Raw genomic sequence first — 22,057 nt, forward strand, 5'->3', positions numbered from 1 at the left:
AATTTTAAGATTTAGAAGACAGCCAGGCATGGTGGCTATGCCTGAACTTTTAGAACAGGGTAAGAAGCAGAAAGAGTTCAATGTCACCCCATTCTCAACTCCACGGTGAGTTTGAGGCAAGCTAAGGCTACTGGTGAGACTCTATTTAAATCAATCAATATATCATCGATCTATCTATCTATCTATCTATCTATCTATCTATCTATCCATCCACCCATCGCTATACTTATCTATATGGACACAGATAAATTTTTAAGGAAAATATTAATAAATAAGTAAATAAATAAATAAGAATAGGTTGCACACTAATAGCCCCGGCTCACTTTGGTTTTTGTTTTTAGAAACCGGGTTTCTCTGTGTAGCCCTGGCTATCCTAATTTACTTGTAGACCAGGCTGGCCCCGAACTCACAGAGATCCGCCTGTCAAAATGGCTTTCAAAAGCTCTCTGTGTGCTTGAAAAAAAAAAAAAAAAAAAAAAAAGTTTTATCTCTAGCAACCAGCTCCTGAGTGGATGACAGGCATCATTGCAGGATGTGTGAATATACCTTTGCATTCACCATGGCATCTAAAAGCATCAAGGAAATCTGCTGCTGTCAACAAGAAAGAGTTAGACCATCCAGAGACTTAAGCTAAGGCTATCTATGTACTGGAATATCACAAAATGTCATGGGAGAAAAGAACTTCTAGTCTCAATAAAAACTGAAGGTCATCCCTTCTTTGCACTGCATTATAATTTTTAAATGCATTATTCAAGGCCATGTAGGATGAGTGGATTTGTATTGTGGCTTTCCAGGTTTGTCATTTTTCAATAAAGAACAAGGAGAAAATACAAAATATAAAGGAGATCTTACTCTCTTTCTTCTCTTTTATTTACCTACTCTAGTTTGGAGGGAGGGGGGAATGAATTCTGAGCCTGACAACATTTCATCATCGATATTAAGCCTGAAGTGCTAAAATTATTTCATTGTCTTTTTAAGTAATGGCCTTATTAATTCTCATGGATATTGATTAGTACAGGAAAATACATTACATCCTAATTAATGAATCTGTCTCAGTGAAAGGAAAGTGTTGCATAAGGTTAATTTGATCTTATAAATGATTTTATTAATGAAAATGGTTTTATATCAAGTTTCAGATAATTTAGTACATTAACAAAATTCAGTATGAGAACAGGCCTATTTGGTAATGCTATAATTTCTTGAAAAAAATTAAAATTCTATTGGTTAAAAAAAATTAGGCAAAGGAAAGCTGGGCATTCGAGGCCAGCCTGGTCTACAAATCGAGTTCAGGACAGCCAAGATAACACAGATAAACTCTGTCTCAAAAACCAACCAACCAACCAACAACAACAACAACAACAAAAAGACAAAAGGAAAGGATGGCTCTTGCAGTTAAAACATAATTTAACTTAGGGCAAAATCATTTAAAAACTCAACTGTGCTGTGTCAACATATTATAATAAGTCAAGGATGTACTCAGTGGCAGAATGCTTGCTTAGTATGTACAGTCCTGGGTTTGATTCCAGTACTAAAGACTAAACCAAACCAAAGAATTTCACTCTGCAGTATGCAGACCTACATTTTAGCATCACTCTACAGCTTGCTTCTTCACATAGTAAATTTTCCTTTTTATAACACCAACTTTCTCACAGTTCCATTTTGGGAGAATTTCACTTAAATAGTATCATTTATTTATGTAACATACAGAGTTTGTTACTATGTTTTAAACAACCATTAAAAATTTAAAGGTGCACCAGTTTGCTAAATCAACTTAAATGTGAGAGACATGCAGTATGAAACTCACCTGGAGCAATAAATTGTTTAACATTGGTGGATCTAGACTTGTCAGCCACACTGGCCATGAAGCAGCCCTTGGGCACCGTCCATTCATTAGGTCTGACGTTTCTGTCCCTGTCTTCTGCTGTCTCGTATACCTCTATGTGAGGGGGTTTCTCAGTTAGATTCTTGCTGTAATGACTTAGCCCATACTGTGCAATCTGGATTGGGTAGAAATAGCCTTGAGGTCCCCATTGTGTAGATAATGGCACGCCTATAAAAACCAAACAACACATCACTAAACCCAGACATTGAGGAAGCATTTTGAGGACTACCCCTCACTGCTGCACCTCTGGGAATGTTTTAGGGCTATCCACAACTTCGAATTATTTTTCCTGCTTTCATGCTGTGTGTTCTGTTCTATTGATCAATCTTAATTCTTACACTGATTACACATTATTATACATCTTTGTAATCATCTGTTTTCTTAATAGATATATATATATAGTAAGTGATAGAACATTTAACATTTAACACCTTGAAGAATAGTTTCTAGAAAGCTTACCATAGCCTGGATTTCGCTGCCCATCTAGTCCCTGTATTAGTACAGTTTTTATTGCTACATGTATGTGTTTCTGTGATAGAAGCGACTTAACTTCTAGGCCCTGCACATGTTAGGCAAATGCTGTATCACTGAGCCACATCCGTGGCCCAGTAACTATACTGTTTTGAAGCACAGTTTCTAGAGAATGGTGCCTTGACCTCACTGATCAGACTCTGCGGCAGGTTAATGGAATAATCCTATTTATTCAGTCTGGTCTTACTGCTGCCCTTAAATCACACCAATTGGAAAGCTTCAATAGATTTACACGTCACCTGTTTTCTTCTGGCTGAGACAAAGCAACAATGAAAGCTCTCTTCTCATTAAGCTATTTAGTGGCTATGTAACTAACATTTTCAGTTTCTTAGTCCTTAACACTCAAGCTAGAAAAATGCAAGTACAGGAAACAGATACCAACCTTCAACTCCACTTATACACTTGACTCTGTCTCGGACTTCCACATTGTATCCTTCAAAGGACATAAACACACCGTCAGGGTGGTAAGGGGCTCTCTGTGCATAGACTTTGGAATAGCTATGAGAGAATTCAAATCGATCATAGCCATCATACTGAACCACCTTTCCATAAACATCAAAGTATTTCTCTACCCAAGTGAATGGAAGAAAGACTTCATTTCCCTCTCGTCTCCCTTTAATTGTGTGTTCGTCATTTATGAGACAGTCAATCTCCTCATATTTGAGCCCTAACACTTTGCTTCCCCCGTTGCTATTGAAGCCCCCAACGACAGGGGGTGCCTTCTGTTGCTCCTGAGGAAACACCTCCTCTGGCTGCTGCTTGGCCACATGGTTGGCATAGTGGTTACTTTCGGATGCTGCTGCTTTTTTTTCTAATCCATCCACCCTGAATCCACTGCTCAAGTGCCGTGGAAACTGGATTGCTTTGTCGCTGGAACACTTATTCCACAGGAGTACTGTGACTAAAGTGAATAGCGCACAGATGATAATCAAAGTCTTATAGTTGACCCGAGCTGCCAAACAACGCATATTCACACCATACCTATGGAAGCAAGAAGAAAATCATGCATAGGTAAGTTTGCTTCATTTAAAATATTTTTATTCATTGTGTACATCAGGACACTTTATGAAATGCATGTAATCTGATCATATTTAAAATTATAAACGCAAACTTTCTATCATGGGCAAAGGTAAGAGGCAAACTGCTCAGTTAGCACAAACCTCTAAAAAAAGCAGAGAGGCCCAAATTTTCACACAGTGCTCCTTTGGTACCTCAAGAATTTTTTGTTTTTGTTTTGTTTTCTTTTGTTTTTCCACACAGGGTTTCTCTGTGTTATCCTTGGCTGTCCTGGACTCCTTTTGTAGACCTGGCTGGCCTCGAACTCACAGTAATTCACCTGCCTTTGCCTCCTGAGTGCTAGGATTAAAGGCGTGCACCATCATGTCCGATTGTCAGATTTTTTTTATGGTGGCATAATCCTTTAATCCCAGTACTCAGGAGGCAGCGGCAGGTGGATTTCTGTGAGTTCAAGGCCAGCCTAGTCTACAGAGAGAGTTCCAGGACAGCTGGTATTACACAGAGAAACCTTCTATCAAAAAACCAACAAATAAGCAATCAAACAAATAGAAAAAAAAGAAGGATCTTATAGTTCTATTTTTAAAGCAGTTAAGACCAAACAACTTAAGTGTTTACATCTAGCACTTTAGTAGATGGTCGAGAAAACAACACACCTTAACATCTTTGCAACTTTTGAATCTCCTTGTACCTGACACTAGTGAATTCCTTCAGTCTACTCTGAACCTCCCTTCCTGTCTCCCTCCCTCACGTGCTGGCAGGTCTTCCAGTTCTAGTCTGCAGAGTTCCTTATCTCTGTTAATTCCTGAGTGATCTCACACAGACCTCATGCCTTAATAGGAACTTGGCATGCTAACTATCCACAAATTCTCCATGTAGGCTAGATTTTCCTCTGTAACTAAGAGACAACCCAAGTAACTGGCATCTTTACTTGGAAGCCAAATAAGCTTCTGCACTGTAACACTCCCAGCTTCATCCTTATATTTTCACTCAACCCACCCGCTCTTCTACCACTCAGGCGAAAAACTTTGATTCCTAAGTTGCTCACTCAGGACCCAATTAACCAACTTCACTACTACCACAATGTTAAGCTGTGTTCATTTTAACCTGCAGCACTTCAGGGCTGGCCAAATGGGCCCTTCTTGTTTTACCCATGCCTAGCATTACACCCTCAAGCCTACTCTCAATATAGCAATCTGAATATTTTTATATTTAAACCAGATAAATGTCCCTCCAGTACTGAAGAAGATGACACCGATGTTGGCCCTGCTGGCCTTATGGCATACCAGTCAGTTATGATGATATGTAGGGGTCACTGGGGAACATAAGAAATTATGTGTTAGTTTTATCTGTGGTGTATAGAACACTTGAGATTGCTCAGAGTACAGAATGTAAAAGTATAGTCCATGTTTGCCACAGCTGCTCTATAATTTAATGTGCAGTGTGATTCAACAATTACTTATTTTGTTTGTAATCCCTTCTCATTTCCCCCACAATATACCTTTTAAGCAGGATAAAAGAAACAAATGCCCAAATGAAAATATTTTGTGAAAATTAACTTCAGTTAAGAAAGTTAAGCCGGGCGTGGTAGTGCACGCCTTTAATCCCAGCACTCAGGAGGCAGAGGCAGGTGGATCGATGTGAGCTCGAGGCCAGCCTGGTCTACAAAGGGAGTCCAGGACCGCCAAGGCTACACAGAGAAACCCTGTCTCAAACCACCCCCTCCCGCCAAAAGAAAGTTCATAATGAACATATAACACACTTACTTCTTTTAATTCCAAGAGAAGGTAAACTTTAAGCCTCTGAATGCCTAAAAATCAGTCCTTTAACTCCAATATCTTTTTTTGTTTAAGTTTTTTTTTTAAATTATTTTAAGTGTGTGTCTCTGTGTGGGTATGTGCACATGAGTGGGTACCCACAGAGGCCTGGTTCCCTGCAGCTGGAGTTACAGATGGTTGTGGGCTACCCAATATGGATGCTGGAAACTGTCCTCTGGAATTGCTCATAACCACTGTGCCATCTCTTCTGCCCTTCTGCTCCCACTCTTAACAGTTTGGTAGGATGCAGATTGTGTTCAGATTAGCTTCAAAGTCTCAGGGTAGAACTGAACTATCTTAAAATAGTAAGGGCTACTGGTAAGGTTTGAATGCAGGCTAATACCTGTCACTATGGAGATGACTTCATTAAGGAGCTTTTGTTCATCTCATGAAATCCAGTTTTGAAAGAACAGCATGCTGGCTGATTATTTCTGTACCAGATGTGCCCTTTCAATCTGACAGTGTGTCCTGTGGCTTAATGGAAATGCTGTCTTTGGGGCTCTCTACGTACTACAGAGTTCCTTTTTAAAAATAAAGTTCTCTGTGATTACTTCTGTTTATTGCATTGGCATTTTTCCTGGTTATCAGCTCTTTTTCCTGCCATTAAGTTTTCCTCACATGCCTGGTGACCTCTTATTAGATTCTCTCCATTACTGTGAAGATGGTCTGCTTTTTGGCTAGATTGTAGGGATGGGGACAGGGTTGGAGAGAGAGCTCTGTGTGGGTCAGGCAGGTGCTAACAACCCCACTCCTCTAGGGAAATCAGGAAGGCAGCAGGCATAACTATCAGAACAAAGATGGCTTTGGAAGCCAAACCATTCCCAATTGCTCTACAGAAAATCTGCCTGTTGTTTCACCTGGGATTAATGCCAGTTATTCACAATCCAAGTGCAGTGGCAACTGAAATCTGGAGAGGTAAACAGAAGGTGCAGTTGGGCCTTCTGGTACCCAAACAAAGGGTCTGTTCAAACTGTCATCCTTTGGCAGACCTTTTAGTCACTTAAATCTCCTTATTTCTTATTTCTAGACATTTTATTTCAGTGGAAGATCAAAAAAGAAAGGAGGCAAAGATCCGTGTGTGTTTGTGTGTGTGTGTGTGTGTGTGTGTGTGTGTGTGTGTGTGTGTGCGCGCTGAAAATACACACAGAGTTTAAAAGCTAGGAAAAAAATAATAACGTATCTGAAATGCTTAAGACCAGAAAGGTTTGGATCTCTCCCTGGTCTTTGGATTTCTGCATGTATGTGATATCTTGGAAATGGGATTCAAATCTAAAAACACACACACACACACACACACACACACACACACACACACACACACACACACGAAAGAGCCTGAAAATGGATTTCATATACTTTAAAAATGTATTTATCCTATATGTATGTGTTTGTGCACCATGTGCAGGCACTTTCACAGACCAGAAGAAGGCACTGGACCCCTTGGAACTAGAGCTGGTGGCTGTGAACTGTTTGATGTGGGTGCTGGGAACCCAGGCCAGGTCCTCTGTAAGAGCAGTAAGTATTTACAACTGCTGAGCCAGCTCCAAATTTTACATAGTATTTTTGATGATTTTGTTCATTTTCCACTTGTGGCATCAAGTCAGTGCTCAAAAATTTGAATCTGGGAGACATTTAAGATTTCTTTTTGTATTAGAAACATTCAATCCAATAATGTTTTATCATTTATATTACTACTATGAGAAAAATGATTAAATGAGTTAAAAACAACAAAATAGCAGAAAGTATGGTACAAGTAGTCTGTTGAAGGTCATATATTTATAAACCAAAAATTTCCTTAAGTTGTAATAAAGGTAAACTGAACATAAACACCTATGTGTTATCATTTATATATAATTTATCTACTAGGCCAGACACTCAACCACTAAAAGAGACAGCTCTCACCACTCAAGTTTTACAAACCCAAGTTTGATCCCCGGAACCCGTGTCATGACTAAAGGAGAGAACTAGCTCCACAAAGCTGTCTACTGACCTCACCATTGCACTCCAGCCTCAACATCATGAGAACACACAATCATAAAATAATTGAACATAGAAATACATAGCTTTTTGTTACATCTTCAAGGAGTGTCTTTCTTCCTCTACCCAAATGTGAGTAGCTGCTTATGGAACAACACTACCCTTATGACAAAGCACATGATGGGAAAAAGAAAACAACATATTTTAACACACTTTCAATAACCTAATGCCAACATTTATATCTGACATAATTTCTTACCAAAAAAATTATAAATCACTTTTTAGAAAAATAGCTGGTTCTAGGTTCATGACTGACATCAGGGAAACTTTCAAAAGTCAATGGAATCATAACTCATGGGTTAAAAAAGCTGTAGAAACTGGGTGTGGTGCTAACTGCCCAGAATTCCAGCATTCAGGAGACTAAAACAAGATTGTACATTGGAGGCTAGCTTGAGCTACACAGCAAGACCCTGATGAGAAAAAAGTTAAGAAAGAGGGCATTAGGCCAACATTGGAAAAAGATATTAATAACTGTTAAATCTGACCAGTAGGTAGTATACTGTATACTAAGTTACATACTTATCTGTTTAAAACATTTCCACAATTAAAAAATACAGCTAAAAGAATAGTTGTCATCCTGAAAATTCCTCTTTCTTAGTTGTTAAAAATTATGAGAATTACGTCTGAAATTAACTGAAACTTGTGAAGTCAGTAGTAATCCACAAGTCTCAACACTACTCAAAAAGGAGAAAGTCAGACCAAAAAACAAACAAACAGGCCATCCTCTTAAGTGGTGAAAACAGTAACTAACTTTGAGAACTATACTTCAGAATGACTCAATAGCCCCAGTCAACACAGTATTCTATTTCCTAGAAGGCCAGTTAGTTACATAGAAAAGAAACACCAGGAAATCAGCAGTATGTAATTCCTCACGAAATGACAACTGTAAACAGTTTATGAAGGTATGACTGCCATGACCTGTAGAGTCGTACATTGTGTTTATTTACTATATTCTCTTATTAATATATCAATAAAATTATATTTCTTACTTTCTTAGGTAATAAGTAGAAGAAACAGAGCAATACATACTCAAATGGAGTGCTTACGCAATTAGTCTCCAGTTACTATGCAGCAGGCAAGGAAGGCACCATCTGTGTGCTTAGAGGACATATCAATGGGCATCAGCAGAGTAACGCTGTGCTCCAAGCACTGTAAAAGGAAGAAAGTTCTCCGAAGTAAGGGAAAGAAGCCTTTAGTTCTCTTTTAATTTTTAAGGGGACCAAGAACACTTCAAGGAGTAATCAGTGGAAAACTGACTCAAGTCAGGCATGCTTCTAATCAGGACATTTGCACTTGCACTTGCCATTGTCCCACCTGATATCTTTCTCTCCTATCTACTTATCCTGCTTCCTTACTTCATTTGAGACACTGCTTAGATGTCAATTCATTAGAAAGGCCTCAGTGATCAGTCCATGTAAAACAGCAATTCTTACCCATCATTCTCTAGCTCCTTATGCAGTCTGACACACTACATACTTAGATTATTATGTATCTCCAACCAACTACTGAATTCCCAGTGCCTAGCACTATATCTGGTCCAAAGGAGGCCTGATTAAAGATCTGTTAAGTGAATGAGCATTGTTTAAAATGCAAATTAAAAAGACAGGCATTTAAATCAGTCAGCTGTGTTTTCTTCTCTGTATTTGGGTATCTGAAAACCATAAACCAAATAGAAATGAATATAACTGACATAACAGAATACACTGAGATGTATCTTTGCCAACCCTTTAAGATGGATTTTCAATTTAATTCCTGCTGTTTACTGCTTGATAGACTAAAGATTTAAATTATACAGTCAATTGGTTAAATATCCAGTATGAATTTAACTTTAAAAGACCTAATATTTTGGGTGATTAAGACCTTTCTATAAATGTAAACAAGAATATTCCAAAAATGGCTCATAATAGGACAAAAGTAGGCTATGCTAGTTCCTTTAATATATTAGTAATAAAGTTAACATGATCTCTGACACAAGTGGCTCATAATGCTTCAAATAAGATTTCTTTTTCTTTTTTTTTACACACAAATGTTTATTGAGGGAGGGGACGTCAGTCCTTCTTGGCTGCTGCCTTACTCATGGCTGCCAGCACGTTGCTAAGCTCCTCCTGCTTCCTCTTGGCCCGGATGTGTGTGCCCACCCTCTTCTTGATGAACTTGAGCGCATGTGTGTCCTTGCACACCTAGAGCAGCTCCATGGTGCGAAGCTGCACACCTCCCTGATCATGTCCTGCACGAACTTGGTGTGCTTGGTGAGGCGGCCGCGGTGCAGGCTGTGCCTCGGCTTGCTAACGTTCTTCATCACTTTGTGGCCCTTGTTGAGGCCCACGGTCATGGGGTAGCGCAGGGCCATGGCTGCTGCTTTCCAATGGTGGCTGCGACAAGAACAAGATTACTTTTCTAATGCAGTGTGGTGGTATAGGCTGTAATCCTAGCACTTGGAAGGTTGAAGATGACACGGAGTTCCAGGCCAGTGTGGGTTACATAGCAAGACTCAGGTGTGTCAGCTCTACTTTGCAGATGATGCGCCTGAAGTTTTGGGATGTTAAATAGTCACTGCAGACAGACACGATGATTTGATGGCTCACATATCTAATATTAAGAAGGGATCTGAGTACTGGCTTCCAGACTGTGAGGTCTGTGTCTTTAATATATCACAGAATGTCTATGAGCAGATAGATAAACAAATACTGCCTCTCAGAAACTGCATGATTCCCTGATAGTCAACTAACTTGGGTGTTAACGGGTCTTTCTTCCTTTTTTTGAGACTATGTATCCCTGGATGGCTTGGAATTCATTATATAGACAATGCTGGCCTCGACTTCAGAGATGTGCCTGCCTCTACCCCTGGAGTGCTGGGTTAAGGATTAAAGGCATGTGCCACCAAACCCAGGTCTTCCTAGACAAGGTTGAATTTTGTCCCCAAGCCAACTGCTCATGTACATATAAACACAACGTAACTGTATAAAAAAACCTAAGGTGAGTCTGCATTGTTATTTGCTTGTTTCTCTTCTTGCCTGGATGCATGATAGAGTTTTTAATTTTTATGATAGTGACTTTAATATAGGAAAAAAACCAAAATTTTACCAGAATAAGTTTGTCTCATTAGATGTCACAGATGTTGGAGAATACTCCTGTTTGAATTATAATCTGGTAGTTCTTCTTTTTCCTACAGCGTTTAATAACAAATAGATCCCTATTCAACTTGCTGTGGTCTCTTTTAGAATATAAATTCCACCTATTGAATCTTTTTATTCTTTACTTCCTTTAAATATTTTACATCTCTCTTTTCATTGGCATTTTGGGAAAGCTTTTCGAATTTGTATTCTGTATCATGAATTCAATTTTCTAATGTGTTCTCTATTCTGGTGCAGTTTAATTTGGCTACTGCATAATTCAATTTCTACTCTGTTGCTTATTTTAATGCTTCTTAAAAAAGTTTCCATCCTGTTGTTCTTATTTTATCTACACCCTTTTAATTTATGTCTATATGCTATTACTCTTCTTTTCATCCTAGCCTTACTGTCTTGTTCATTTTCACCATCCACAATCTCCACAATTTTTCTAACCTGCAAGCAGAAAAACTGCTTTCCAGTTGGGTGTTGTTGTTGTTGTATGCTTTAATCCAGGACTTGGGAAGCAGAGGCAGGTGGATTTCTGAGTTTGAGGCCAGCTTGGTCAACAGAGTGAGTTCCAGGATACTCAGGGCTATGCAGAGAAGCCCTTTCTAAAAAGAAAGGTGTTTTCCAAAGTTTCCATGAACTCATTTAGAGAGTATATGCTTTCATTGATAAATCAAGCTAGAACTGAGCTGGAAGTTTCCTTCCTATCAGCTAGCCTTCAAAGTTTCAGAAGGTGCTATTCAGAAGCTAGAGGAGAAAAGGTATCAGTGAACTTACCTCGCTCTGAATCTTTATAAGACCTTGATAAGAACAACTTGCCAGGCAAGCTGTGTCCAGCTGTAGCACTACTGCTAGGAAGGTACCAACTGCTTTCTGATTAGGCTTGAGACCTACTCAACAGGAAGGAATCCCTTTCTGGTACTATAATCCTAGTTAAAAACCCATGGTGAGAGAGATCATAGGCCTAGGGGGCAAGCTGAATACTGTTTGTTATTCAGGTAAACTGACAAAGTATCAATTCTAAATACTGATGTTTATACCCAGAGACACTGCTCCTCTTGGTCTTAGTCAGAGAAGACTGTCTTGAGGGAATGTTATGAATGCAGGCTCATGACTATATATGGTGCTGGTAAGTGATAGGTAAGTGATCATTCCTTCATAAATACCTCAAAGACTCAGGGATCGTTGTGGAAGAGGAGTGGAAAGAATGGAAGAGACAGAAGATAAGAGGTAGAGCTATGAATGTTACCTGCTAGACAAGACACAGCCATTGCAACCCTGAACTCACAGCAACTGCAGATGCCTGCACTGGGTCTGCACAAGAATGGGCGTAACAGCAATAAGGCATAGATGAGGACTTCACTCCTGGACTATCTGCTACTGACAGACTCACGGAAAGGAGTAATTAATACCTTCAGTTATGAATGCACTGACGACCCCACCAGGCTCCAGTGGATAGTTCCAATTAAATGAGCACGAGCTGCCTTAATTTAATTAAATGGGTCACAAAACAAAACATCATGAATCTGGGAAAGGGACTGATAGGGACGAGGAAAAGATAAGGCAGGGGAGAGAGTAATCAGAATGCATTATACACATGCATAAAGCTGCCAACGAAACCTATCTATTAAAAGTTTATGTTCTAACCGTGCAGTGGTGGTGCACACCTTTAATCCCAGCACTTGGGAGGCAGAGGCAGGCAGATCTCTGTGAGTTCAAGGCCTATCCAGGACAGCTAAGGTGACACAGAGAAACCCTGTCTCGAAAAACCAAAAGAAAAAATAAAGTTTATGTTCTGCCTTGTGCTGAATGGTGCATTGGTTTTTTTTGTTTTGTTTTGTTTTTTGGAATGGATGCAGAATGTTGTTTCCAGAATTTCCTATAAGTCAGCAGCTAGATCTAGAGGTTTGATAAAAGTAGGATCTGATTTTTGTTCAACACGAGTATTTCATGATAGAGGTGTGAAATTTATTCAGCATGTTTACAATGTGGAATTAGCTCTGTGATACTAAAATTAATCTGTATGTGCAGGTGTTGCCAGCCCAACACAGGGGCATTATAAAATTCTCCATTAGCAGTTCACCTTATCAATTCTTCTCAACGTATTAGCTGCAACACTTCAGAACTTCAGAAAAGAAAACCTTGCCTTACCAAGTACTTGCTTAGCCTGAAAGCACATAGTTGCACAATAATTACTGAAATTTTAATTTATCAATTGTCAAAATAATAAATTGGTTCCTAATAACCTCTAAAACTGAGCAAAGAACCTTTAAAAAGGCAACATAGAAGCTCAGAGATTTACCATATTTGATGAATTTCAATTTACTGTAGTTACTGGTATTTAATGCTCAAGTTCTTATAACTTTGGCCAGTGTCAATCTCTTCAAATTGGCTCTTAAGTTCCTTTTTTCATACAGTCTCAATGGCTTTTGATAGCTTCTCTGCTATTTTTCATGACAAGGCATCTTAGGTCCATCATGTATGCTTCCTGCCTAAGACTAAAAGAGCCATTTTTTCCAAGTTCTGGTTCCTTTTAGTGTATCAAGTGTTGAGCTAGAATTTCTTGACATTTCAGTATTTCAGGCATATGGTATGGTTGGGGTTGATCTGGAGTTACTATGTATCCAAATGTTAACTGCTTGCCCTCAAGATCCTTACTGTCCTATGAGCAAATTCTAAAATGACACTGTGTGAACCTTGCCTCCCAAATTATCCCTGACTGGCTAATAAAGTTGCGTACACGTGGCCAAGAGCAGCTTGCTCTCAGGACTAACCTGATGGTGCAGAAGCCGCTCAAGTGGAACATGTCCAAGTATTTATGGGGATTTTGGGTAGAAAGCAGACAACATAGTTTAGAGGGTTGATATCTGCCTAGCCCTAGTGTTTTAAGGCTTATTATAATTCTAACAAGGTTTTCTGTCTTTTATTTATAAAATAGCAGATTTATGAATAACTGCTGCCAGAATAACTTTGTGCGTTTAATTAATACTGTCCCGGGCTTCTGGTGACGGTTTCATTTTAGTTGTTCCTAGAGGTGGGGTTAGAGGGAATCTGATACCTGTGTCCAGCCACATTGCCGTCTGTGAGGATTGGGTTATGATGTTAGAAATAGACACCTTATGTTCTTTTTACTCACATAAAAGAACCCCAAAAGTAGACAGTCTGAAACTCTGAATGTAGCTACGTGCTCATCAAGGACATAGCCACTCTTCATCTTTTTATATCAACCTATGACCCAAGAAAGCTATTGAAGCCCCAGCTTTATGTCGGTATCACAACCCAGGAAGCAGCAGAAAGGGCAGCAGAGCACATCTCTGTGTGGAATCAGTTCCCTTTAATGAGACTTCCCTTCAGTTTCACATAACACTTCCGACATCTCATTAGCCAAACCTCAGTAACATGGCCACCTCAGGTTGAAAGAAGGCTGAGCAATGTGCTGTTAAAAAAAGAAAAAATCAGGGTTCAATGATGAAGAAGCAGAGCATGGAATATGGGGAGCAAGCCAGAGGACCAGCACACCCTCTCACCAGGAAGTCCTTCCAGTACAAAAGTAACCACTTCCCTTCTCCTCATATAATCCTTTTCTCATATCTCAATTAACACTGAATTCATAACAGCCACACAGTGATACAGATTCAATTAATAATTTAAATTTTGCATAGCATATGCTTAAATTGACACATAGTTACAAGCAAAAAGAAAGCCTTATTCCATAAGGACTGTAGAATACTTCAGAGCATTTTAGACTATAATTGCTAAGCCTTTCTGAGATTATTATAAATCGGTAGGCAATCTCTAGATTGAAGGTACAGGACAAAATTTATTTGCATATTTTATATTTTTTGCATATCAATGCCTGCTACAATAGTCACTGTCAGCCTTAAGTAGTAAGCTGAAACATATCTCATCCAGAAGCACAGAGGGCCTGCTCTCCCCACAGTGTGGGTAGTTCCACGGCCTTTCAGTCTACTTTACTAGGCTGTCACTATACAACAATCCCTTCTTCCCATCATCTCAAGCTGCTGCTGAGTATCCCCAGCAGCACTCTACACACATTAGCATTCCCGTTACCCCGTATATCGAGGCATGTTGGCGTTAAAAATCCTCAACAAATAAAACAATTGTTTTTTATTTTTTATTTTTCTAGGGAGGGAAGATTACAGCAGAAAATGCATTCTCAATTTACCATCTGCTATATACACAGTAGGATTCATACTAATACTTATCTGACTTCGAAGGGTTAAGCTCTTTCGACCAGGCCACAATATCATATTATGTGATTCCAGATCACTGTGTATCCCTGCCAACTAGGTAAGGGAGTAATATTTGCTCATGGCTTGTGCAGAGATAAAGAGCAGCACTGAGCACCAGCATCTGAAAGGCCGGTCTGCCCCTCCGGAGTCTCTAAGGTCTCCAGCAGCAGCCGTAAAAACTAGGAGCGAAGGGCTGCTTTCCATCCAGAAAAGGAACACCATGGTGGCGCGAACTTCTTTGAGGTATTGTACAGGACTGAAGGAAAAGGGTCTCTGCTTGCTTCTAAGCAATGTGTTAAACTAAGCATAAGCTATGTAAATAAATTAGTTCAGAAAGGAGTTGTAGGCCTCTGGAGCTCTGTGAGATTTCTCCACTCACTAGGAAAGCCAAGAAAAAGAGCCCAATGGTGTGTTTACTCTGCATGGTTCCTGCACAGGGGAACTTGGCAATATAAGACCCTTCCTAGTAAGTTCTACAAGTATTGGCGGCAGTAAGTTCTCACAGAACATCTTTTCTCAAGTTTGGTATTATCCTGTGAGACAGGAATGGCACAAGGAAGGCTTATCAGGAAGCTGGCTGATAGTAAAATTTTAAAATTTCATCCCCATGCCACCACAAGATTTTTTCTGTGTAGTCCTAGCCATTTTAGAACTCATTTTGTAGATGAAGGTGACCTCGAACATCAGAAATCTGCCTGCCTTCACCCCCTGAGTACTGGGATTAAAGGTGTGCACCACCTCACCAGGTTAGCAAATTTTAAAATGCTAAACACATGAAGTCTTAGTCATGTAGAAGAATCTATATCTGGAAAGCAGTGCTTTAAATGATTTTTAAAATGTAATTACTGTGATACCTTTTGATATAGACATAATAAGAAGCAATTCTGAGGTACTTCAGAAAGCATCCAACAGAAAAAGTGGACAGAATATAATGGAAATCATGTAAAAATAACCTACTGTTAGACTATTCCTATACTTTTCTAATATTTATGATAAAAAAAAAGACATCAAGGAACATTGTCAGCTTTGGGTTACTATTAACTAAATGCCTGAAACAAGTTACTTGCAAAATGAAGGTTTATTCCATTGTCTTTGAGATTCTGCTCCAGTATAAATTAGGCTCTTTTGTTAGGGTCTTAGGTGAGCATGGCACATCCTCATAGGACCATGTATGTGAGAGTGCTCACAGCACAACATAGAGAGAAGCAGAGAAGAGACTGAGGTCCTGCAGGCCCTTGGGAGAGCGTGCTCTAAGGATCTAAAGCCTCATTTCTTAAAGGTCTCCCACCTCCCAAGAGTGCTACCCTGGGAACCACAGTACCAGTTGTCTGACCTGGCCTAATCCTTTGCATCTTAGAAAACTGTTTTAAATTTCTCTTAATAATAAATATTCAACACAATAGTGAACAGGAGGCAAGGGAGCTTTTTACAAAAGGGAAGAGGAAGAGACCAGCAGTTTCGAGTCCTTATCTAGTTCTTCTCTGAACTAGACCAAGTGGCTCTATTTCCCAGATAAGAACACAGACACAGAGTCAAGTGTACCACTCATCCAGATTTTGATACTGCTGCCAATCACTTTTTGTACTTGCTCTTACTGGCACCCCAAAAGTGTTTAGGACTAAGTAAGATCACATATATACCTACAGAAATGTGTGGCAAATTCTCTTAACAATTAAGAAGGTGACTAAATTAGATTAACTGTAGAGTTCTGTTTTCCTTTCAGATAGGTTACTACTTTGTTCAAAGTTATAATTTGACCCATGACTAGTAAATGGCACAGGTAGAAGTCTAATAAATGACTATAGGCCTAACTCCAATTTTAAACTTTTTGTTTTGTTTTGTTTTGTTTTGTGTGTAGCCTTGGCTGTCTTGGAGGTTACTCCATAGATAGACCAAGATGGCTAGGAACTCAGAGCTCCAACTACCTTAGCCACCTAAGTGCTGGGATTAAAAGCATGTACTACCATGCCCAGCCTATTTTATTTATTTATTTATTTATTTATTTATTTATTTATTTATTTATTTAAATTTTCAAGACAGGGTTTCTCTGTGTAGCCTTGGCTGTCCTGGACTCACTTTGTAGACCAGGCTGGCCTCCAACTCACAAAGACCCACCTGCCTCTGCCTCCCAAGTGCTGGGATTAAAGGTGTGCACCACCACGCCTGGCTCAATTTTAAACTTAATCCAGTGTTTGTCATATTACAATTCTGAACTACTACTTCTTCTCCCTCGCCCCTCTCCCCCCACCCCACCCCTGCCTCCCCAAAATATAGTTACTCTGTATAACAGCCTTGGCTGCCCTGCATAGTTTTGTAGATCAAGTGGGCCTTGAACTCACAGAGATCCACCTGCCTCAAGTGCTGGGAGTAAAGGCATACGCCAACACATCATGCTCTGAACGTCCTAATTTTTTACATTTATCTTTGAACATTTTCTAGAGCACACTTTTAAAAATTGTGTTCCAAATGTCATTTATTTGTCCTCCAAAATTTGAAAACAGCCAACAAAATTTTTTACTCTCAATTTCTAACAGAGGGCTGAGCCTTCAATGAGGTACTTCAAATTTTAGGTAATGTAAGATGAAGAAATCTTTGAACTAACACACTAAAGAGAATGTTATTAGAAATTCCAAAATAGACAGGTTCTATATGAGCACCCATGGCAGGTTAAGCCAGAAGTAATCCAAATGTCCATCAAGTGGTGACATAAAATGGCTTGTGTGTACAATGGAATATAACTCAGCAACACAGAGTCAAACACCTACCCCAACACAGATGAATCTCCAAAACATTCTCAGAAATCACACACAAAGGCTACTTGCTATACATAATTCCATTTCTGTTCGTGGCTAGAACAGAGAGAGATCTATCAAGAAGATGGGACAAAAACAAAACAAAACAACAACAACAACAACAAAAACATGAGGAACTTAATGGAGCAATAAGCATATTCTAGATTTTGACTATTGTGGGGGTAAGTGACAAAACTCAAAAAGCTGTATACTTTAAAAGGGTTGCATTTTATTATATACAAGTTATACTCCAAGCCAGACTTGGTTACAGAGTCAACTTAGTAGCCAGCAAAATGAATGATCTTCCTCTATCTACCAGTTCACTTAATCAAATATTTAGTAAACATCTATTAACACTTTTCCTAAAGAAGCAATCTGAAAAATCAGAGTACACATTCCCCTGAATAATTTTCTTTAAGCATCTGTAATTTTTATTACCTCATAAAGGTTGGTAAGAACAGCAATCAAGACAAAAAATACAGTCTTTGCACAGAATGATATATTGGCCAGGAACATAAATTTTATCAGCCATAAATGTGAATTAAGTAAGGTTTAAGCTAAGCTTTCCAGATGAACAATTTTCCAAACAAACAGGAAGGTGACTGAACTGGATTGGCTACAGGGCTCTAGCAGGCTTTTCCTCCACCTCTGGCAGCTTCACCTCACTCTGCATGAAGGATATGTTTTTATCAGCTTTAAAAATTGAAATGCAAGCAAACTACAGCACAGAAATTGTCTAGCTAAACAATACAGCTGTAGTAGATGTAAGATTTTATGCATGAATTATTCCTTAATGTACAAAAAACGTTTTCTACACAACACATAATCTAAAAGTTAAAACCATACTTCACCGATACCATTTAATAAGCAGCTTGTACAATAATCAACATGATTATTTAGAGGTGAAGTTGAACCTAAGTGTTAGACGAAGAGCAAAAGTGTATCTCCCCTCTGCCCCCACATCCTTGACCACCTCCTTGTGTTTGTGTAGGCATCACAAATACCTCACACAGACTTGGAAGTAGTCTCTCCCTACCATAAGCTCTATCACACACTGTTCCATGCTTTAAAAAATGACATAAAATAAGAAGCCTCCTTCAAGACAGAAGTTTAATTATTATTCAGACTTGGAACATAGCTAAGTGGTAGAGTTCTTGCCTAGAATGCCTTGAGGCCCTGGGTCCAATTCCCAGCGTTGAAAAGTAAATTATTACTCACATTTAGTAAATTTTAGATTTCAAAGGCTAGCAGATATTCTAAAATCTACCTTTTTTTGTTATGCCAATTGCAACACAGCTAAATCTTCCTCACAGTCCAAGAGAAAATGAGTTATATGGCCTGTGGTAAACATTCGTAAGTAAGGCTGTACTGCTTCCTTGGAGCCAAACTTTTTAACCTTTAGGAAGACAGAATTTAAAAAGAAGTCTAAAGGTATGTACTGAATGTAGTGCCCATGGTAGTCTACCTGAATAAATATACTGCTACGTCTTTAGGTTTTAACTCTTCCCTTTCTCCTGAAATATTTAACATGCTGCTGATTCCACTTCGAATATTGTTCTTTCTTTACAGAAGTTCTACTTGGGTCTTTTAAAATAAGTAGCTCCCATTTTTCTTGGCACGGTCATGTCTTCCTCTGTTCTCCTGAACATATGAAGTATATTTGTAATAGCTGTTTTAATGGCCCCATATCTGATAATTGTATCATGTGTTGCTTCTCTCTTTTTACTGGACGGTTTTTGTCCTTGCTAAGGATCATATTTTTTTGCCTTTTCACTTGTCTGATAATTTTGTGTTAAGTAATATATTTTTCCAAATTAGTTATGGATCTATTTATCTTGTATGCTTAACTTCAGTGAAGTATTCAGTAATATACCACATTTTTTAAACGTATGTACTATTCATAGTAAACATGAATGAAAATGTCCTCACTGCATTTTGCCCTCTAAAGTCAACTATACAGCACAGTATCTGTTACATAAAGCCTTCTATTCTTGCATAACCTAGCCCTTGCCAACTACTGCTTTACTTTTGAGTTTGATCATTTTAAGTGGCCCTTATGTGGTGGAAGGGCAAAGCATCTTAGCCACCTTTTAAAATAAGGTTCCAAGTCCATTTCAAGAAGGTTCTAACATCAAGAATGACTGCCTAAAGGCTCTTACATTGGGAATATATCCATTAATGTTCCATATTGAATATGGTTAAGTTTTAAGTGGTGATGAAAGTCTTTTTGTTTTGTTTTGTTTTTTGAGACAGGGTTTCCCTGTGCAGCCCTGGCTGTCCTAGACTCACTTTGTAGACCAGGCTGGCTGGCCTCACTGCCTGGCGTAATGAAAGTCTTGAGGACAGAGAGTAAAAAAAAACTAACAAAGTAAACAGAGACTAAGGCTTATTCCACAACGTTGACCAATGTAGAGACTATAGAAGTTTCAGACGAGAGAGAAAGACCAGAGATTGTGTGGAAAAAATATAGCTCCAAATCTCCCAACTTTGTTGGAAAATGAATAGAAACATCTAGGAAACTCTGGGTAGGATGAACTCAGAGCTCAGGCACCACTGTGTACTTCAATATACTCCCCTAAAGAGCTGAAACATTGTTGCAAAGTTCGATCTGTACATCCATATTTCTAGCAGCACTGATGACTTTCATGATGAATGAATGGATATATGTGGCAAGTACATACAATGGGGTATTTTACTCTTGTTTAAAATGAAGAAAATTCTAACATATACTACAAAATAGATGAATTTTAAAGGCATTATAGTAAATAAGTTGCACACAGAAAACAAATACTGTATGACTTAAAATAATTATAATGAAATAGTTAGAAAGTCACACTTAAAAGAGACGGAAGAATTGTGATTACCAGGGAAAGTTTCAAAAGACTTATTTTAATGGGGACAAAATTTCAAAATGACAAACTGGAGAAGATGCATAGCATTTGGAATGTATTTAATAAGCCTGAACTGTACATCTAAAAATTGACTAAGACAGCAAATTTCATGTCATACATATTTCAACACACACATAAAAATAGAAACAACAAAAATACATCAAATAAGACTTAATCTTTTTTTTTTTTTTTTTTTAAATAAGGCTTAATCTTAGAAACCAAACTTCAGTGATTTAATTTGCAGACAAAAAGGGTAAGAGCTTAGTGGCTGTTAAAAGTCACACAACTAGTCTGGCTGCAGTAACTTTTGGATTCAAGTCTTCTGAGTCCCAAGGCTGTGCTTGCCTTTGAAACTTATCACCTGTGCCACTCTACTTGCAACACAGGACGGAATAAACAAATATATTCAAATAATGATTTTTATATCACTATCACCCACATAGTCTATAATCTACTTTATACTAGGATGTTTTAAAAGAATATTAAGCCTTTGGACTGCTTCTTTCTTTCTTTTTTTCTTTTCTTTTTTTTTTTTTTTTTTTTTTTTTTTTTTTTTTTTTTACCAAATGTCAATTAACATTTATGAAGTTTTAAGGAAATGGTCTATGTAGACTGATGGTTCTTATAGCTTAAGAAAATTTATCATATAATTTTGTCAAACTTGAAATATTTTCTGTTTACTGATTTGAATATGCTAGAAATACTTAACTAAGCATCGGTATATAGATGAATTTGTATTAAATGTACTACACATGACACTAGTAAAATAAAAATCGTAGTAAGTAAATTTACAACTTTACATAGTCATTAAAATTTAGCATTACTACAGAATAAAATATAGTTAATATAAAGATGGTCTAATCACTGTAGAGTTTATTGATCTACCATAAAATGAGTTTATTGACAAAACAGTTTTCTTGTAAGCAGATCATCATGCGTCACAAAATATGTGTGTATTACTATTAGCTGAAATTCAGAAATTCAACACATGCTCAGTAACTCTGTGATAGTCCAGTGAAGCTTATAGAAATGATACTCAAGTGACCCAGAGCAGAAGCCTGCCACCACACCACAGGGTATATATATGCAGAGGAAGACACCCAAAAGCCCTCTGGCAGCTGTGTCACACAGCGCGGTCAAGGGAAGACCAGCCTGCAGTCCTGCTGCATGGTGTGGTAGGGCAGTGTGGGTGGGCGGAGGATACCCAGAGGCCCACCTGCCAGTGGCTTGCCCACAGTGGGAGGCACTACGACGTGCTGGTTTGTGGTAGACAGGTGGGAGAGTAAGAGAAGCAACAGAGTTTAGCATTAGGAAGAACTGGAGATGTGAGAGTGGAGGTGAAATAGTCTGTTGTGAGTAGCCTGCCCTGCCACCTGAGGCCATGGTAAAATCCCAGTCCCTGCTGCTCTCAAGGACCATGTCTGGGTCTGTGGCCATGCAGCAGCAGGGGTCTTTGTTGACTTCCTCATATTACCACTAAAGACCTAGGGGACGTCCCTGGTCTGGGTTACCCCTGGGACCACAGTCCAAGGGCTGGGCAGAGCTGGCCCCCCACTCACTGGCTGCAGGCATTCTGGAGAGCTGGCCCCACCTCTTGCCTTGTACAGCACTGCACAGCACTCAGCTCACAGACTTTCTGGATTCCACTTTTAATTTCTTCTTCTAATGTTTCTAAACATTCATAATTTTAGGAATCACATTAAATCAATACCCAAGAACAT

At 38.8% G+C, this 22,057-nt stretch overlaps 2 protein-coding genes across 2 annotated transcripts in view; both read right to left on the minus strand.

Annotated features, from left to right (window-relative positions):
* The window catches only part of Glce (glucuronic acid epimerase), a 61,792-nt gene that overhangs the window by 5,524 nt on the left and 34,211 nt on the right, over nucleotides 1–22,057 (minus strand). The window contains exons 3-4 of the mRNA XM_051156621.1: nucleotides 2,796–3,394; nucleotides 1,805–2,050 (exon numbers count right to left, since the gene is read on the minus strand). Coding sequence (XP_051012578.1) covers nucleotides 1,805–2,050; nucleotides 2,796–3,381 — 832 coding nt within the window. The 5' untranslated portion in view covers nucleotides 3,382–3,394. The remainder of the gene's footprint in view (nucleotides 1–1,804; nucleotides 2,051–2,795; nucleotides 3,395–22,057) is intronic.
* On the minus strand, nucleotides 9,330–9,631 carry LOC127197918 (60S ribosomal protein L36-like). The gene is made up of 2 exons (XM_051155743.1): nucleotides 9,494–9,631; nucleotides 9,330–9,461 (listed from the first exon to the last, which is right to left on the minus strand). Exons 1-2 carry the CDS (start codon nucleotides 9,629–9,631, stop codon nucleotides 9,330–9,332), a joined length of 270 nt encoding a protein of 89 aa, XP_051011700.1.

Source organism: Acomys russatus, chromosome 14, assembly GCF_903995435.1.
Source record: "Acomys russatus chromosome 14, mAcoRus1.1, whole genome shotgun sequence".
Taxonomy (NCBI): domain Eukaryota; kingdom Metazoa; phylum Chordata; class Mammalia; order Rodentia; family Muridae; genus Acomys; species Acomys russatus.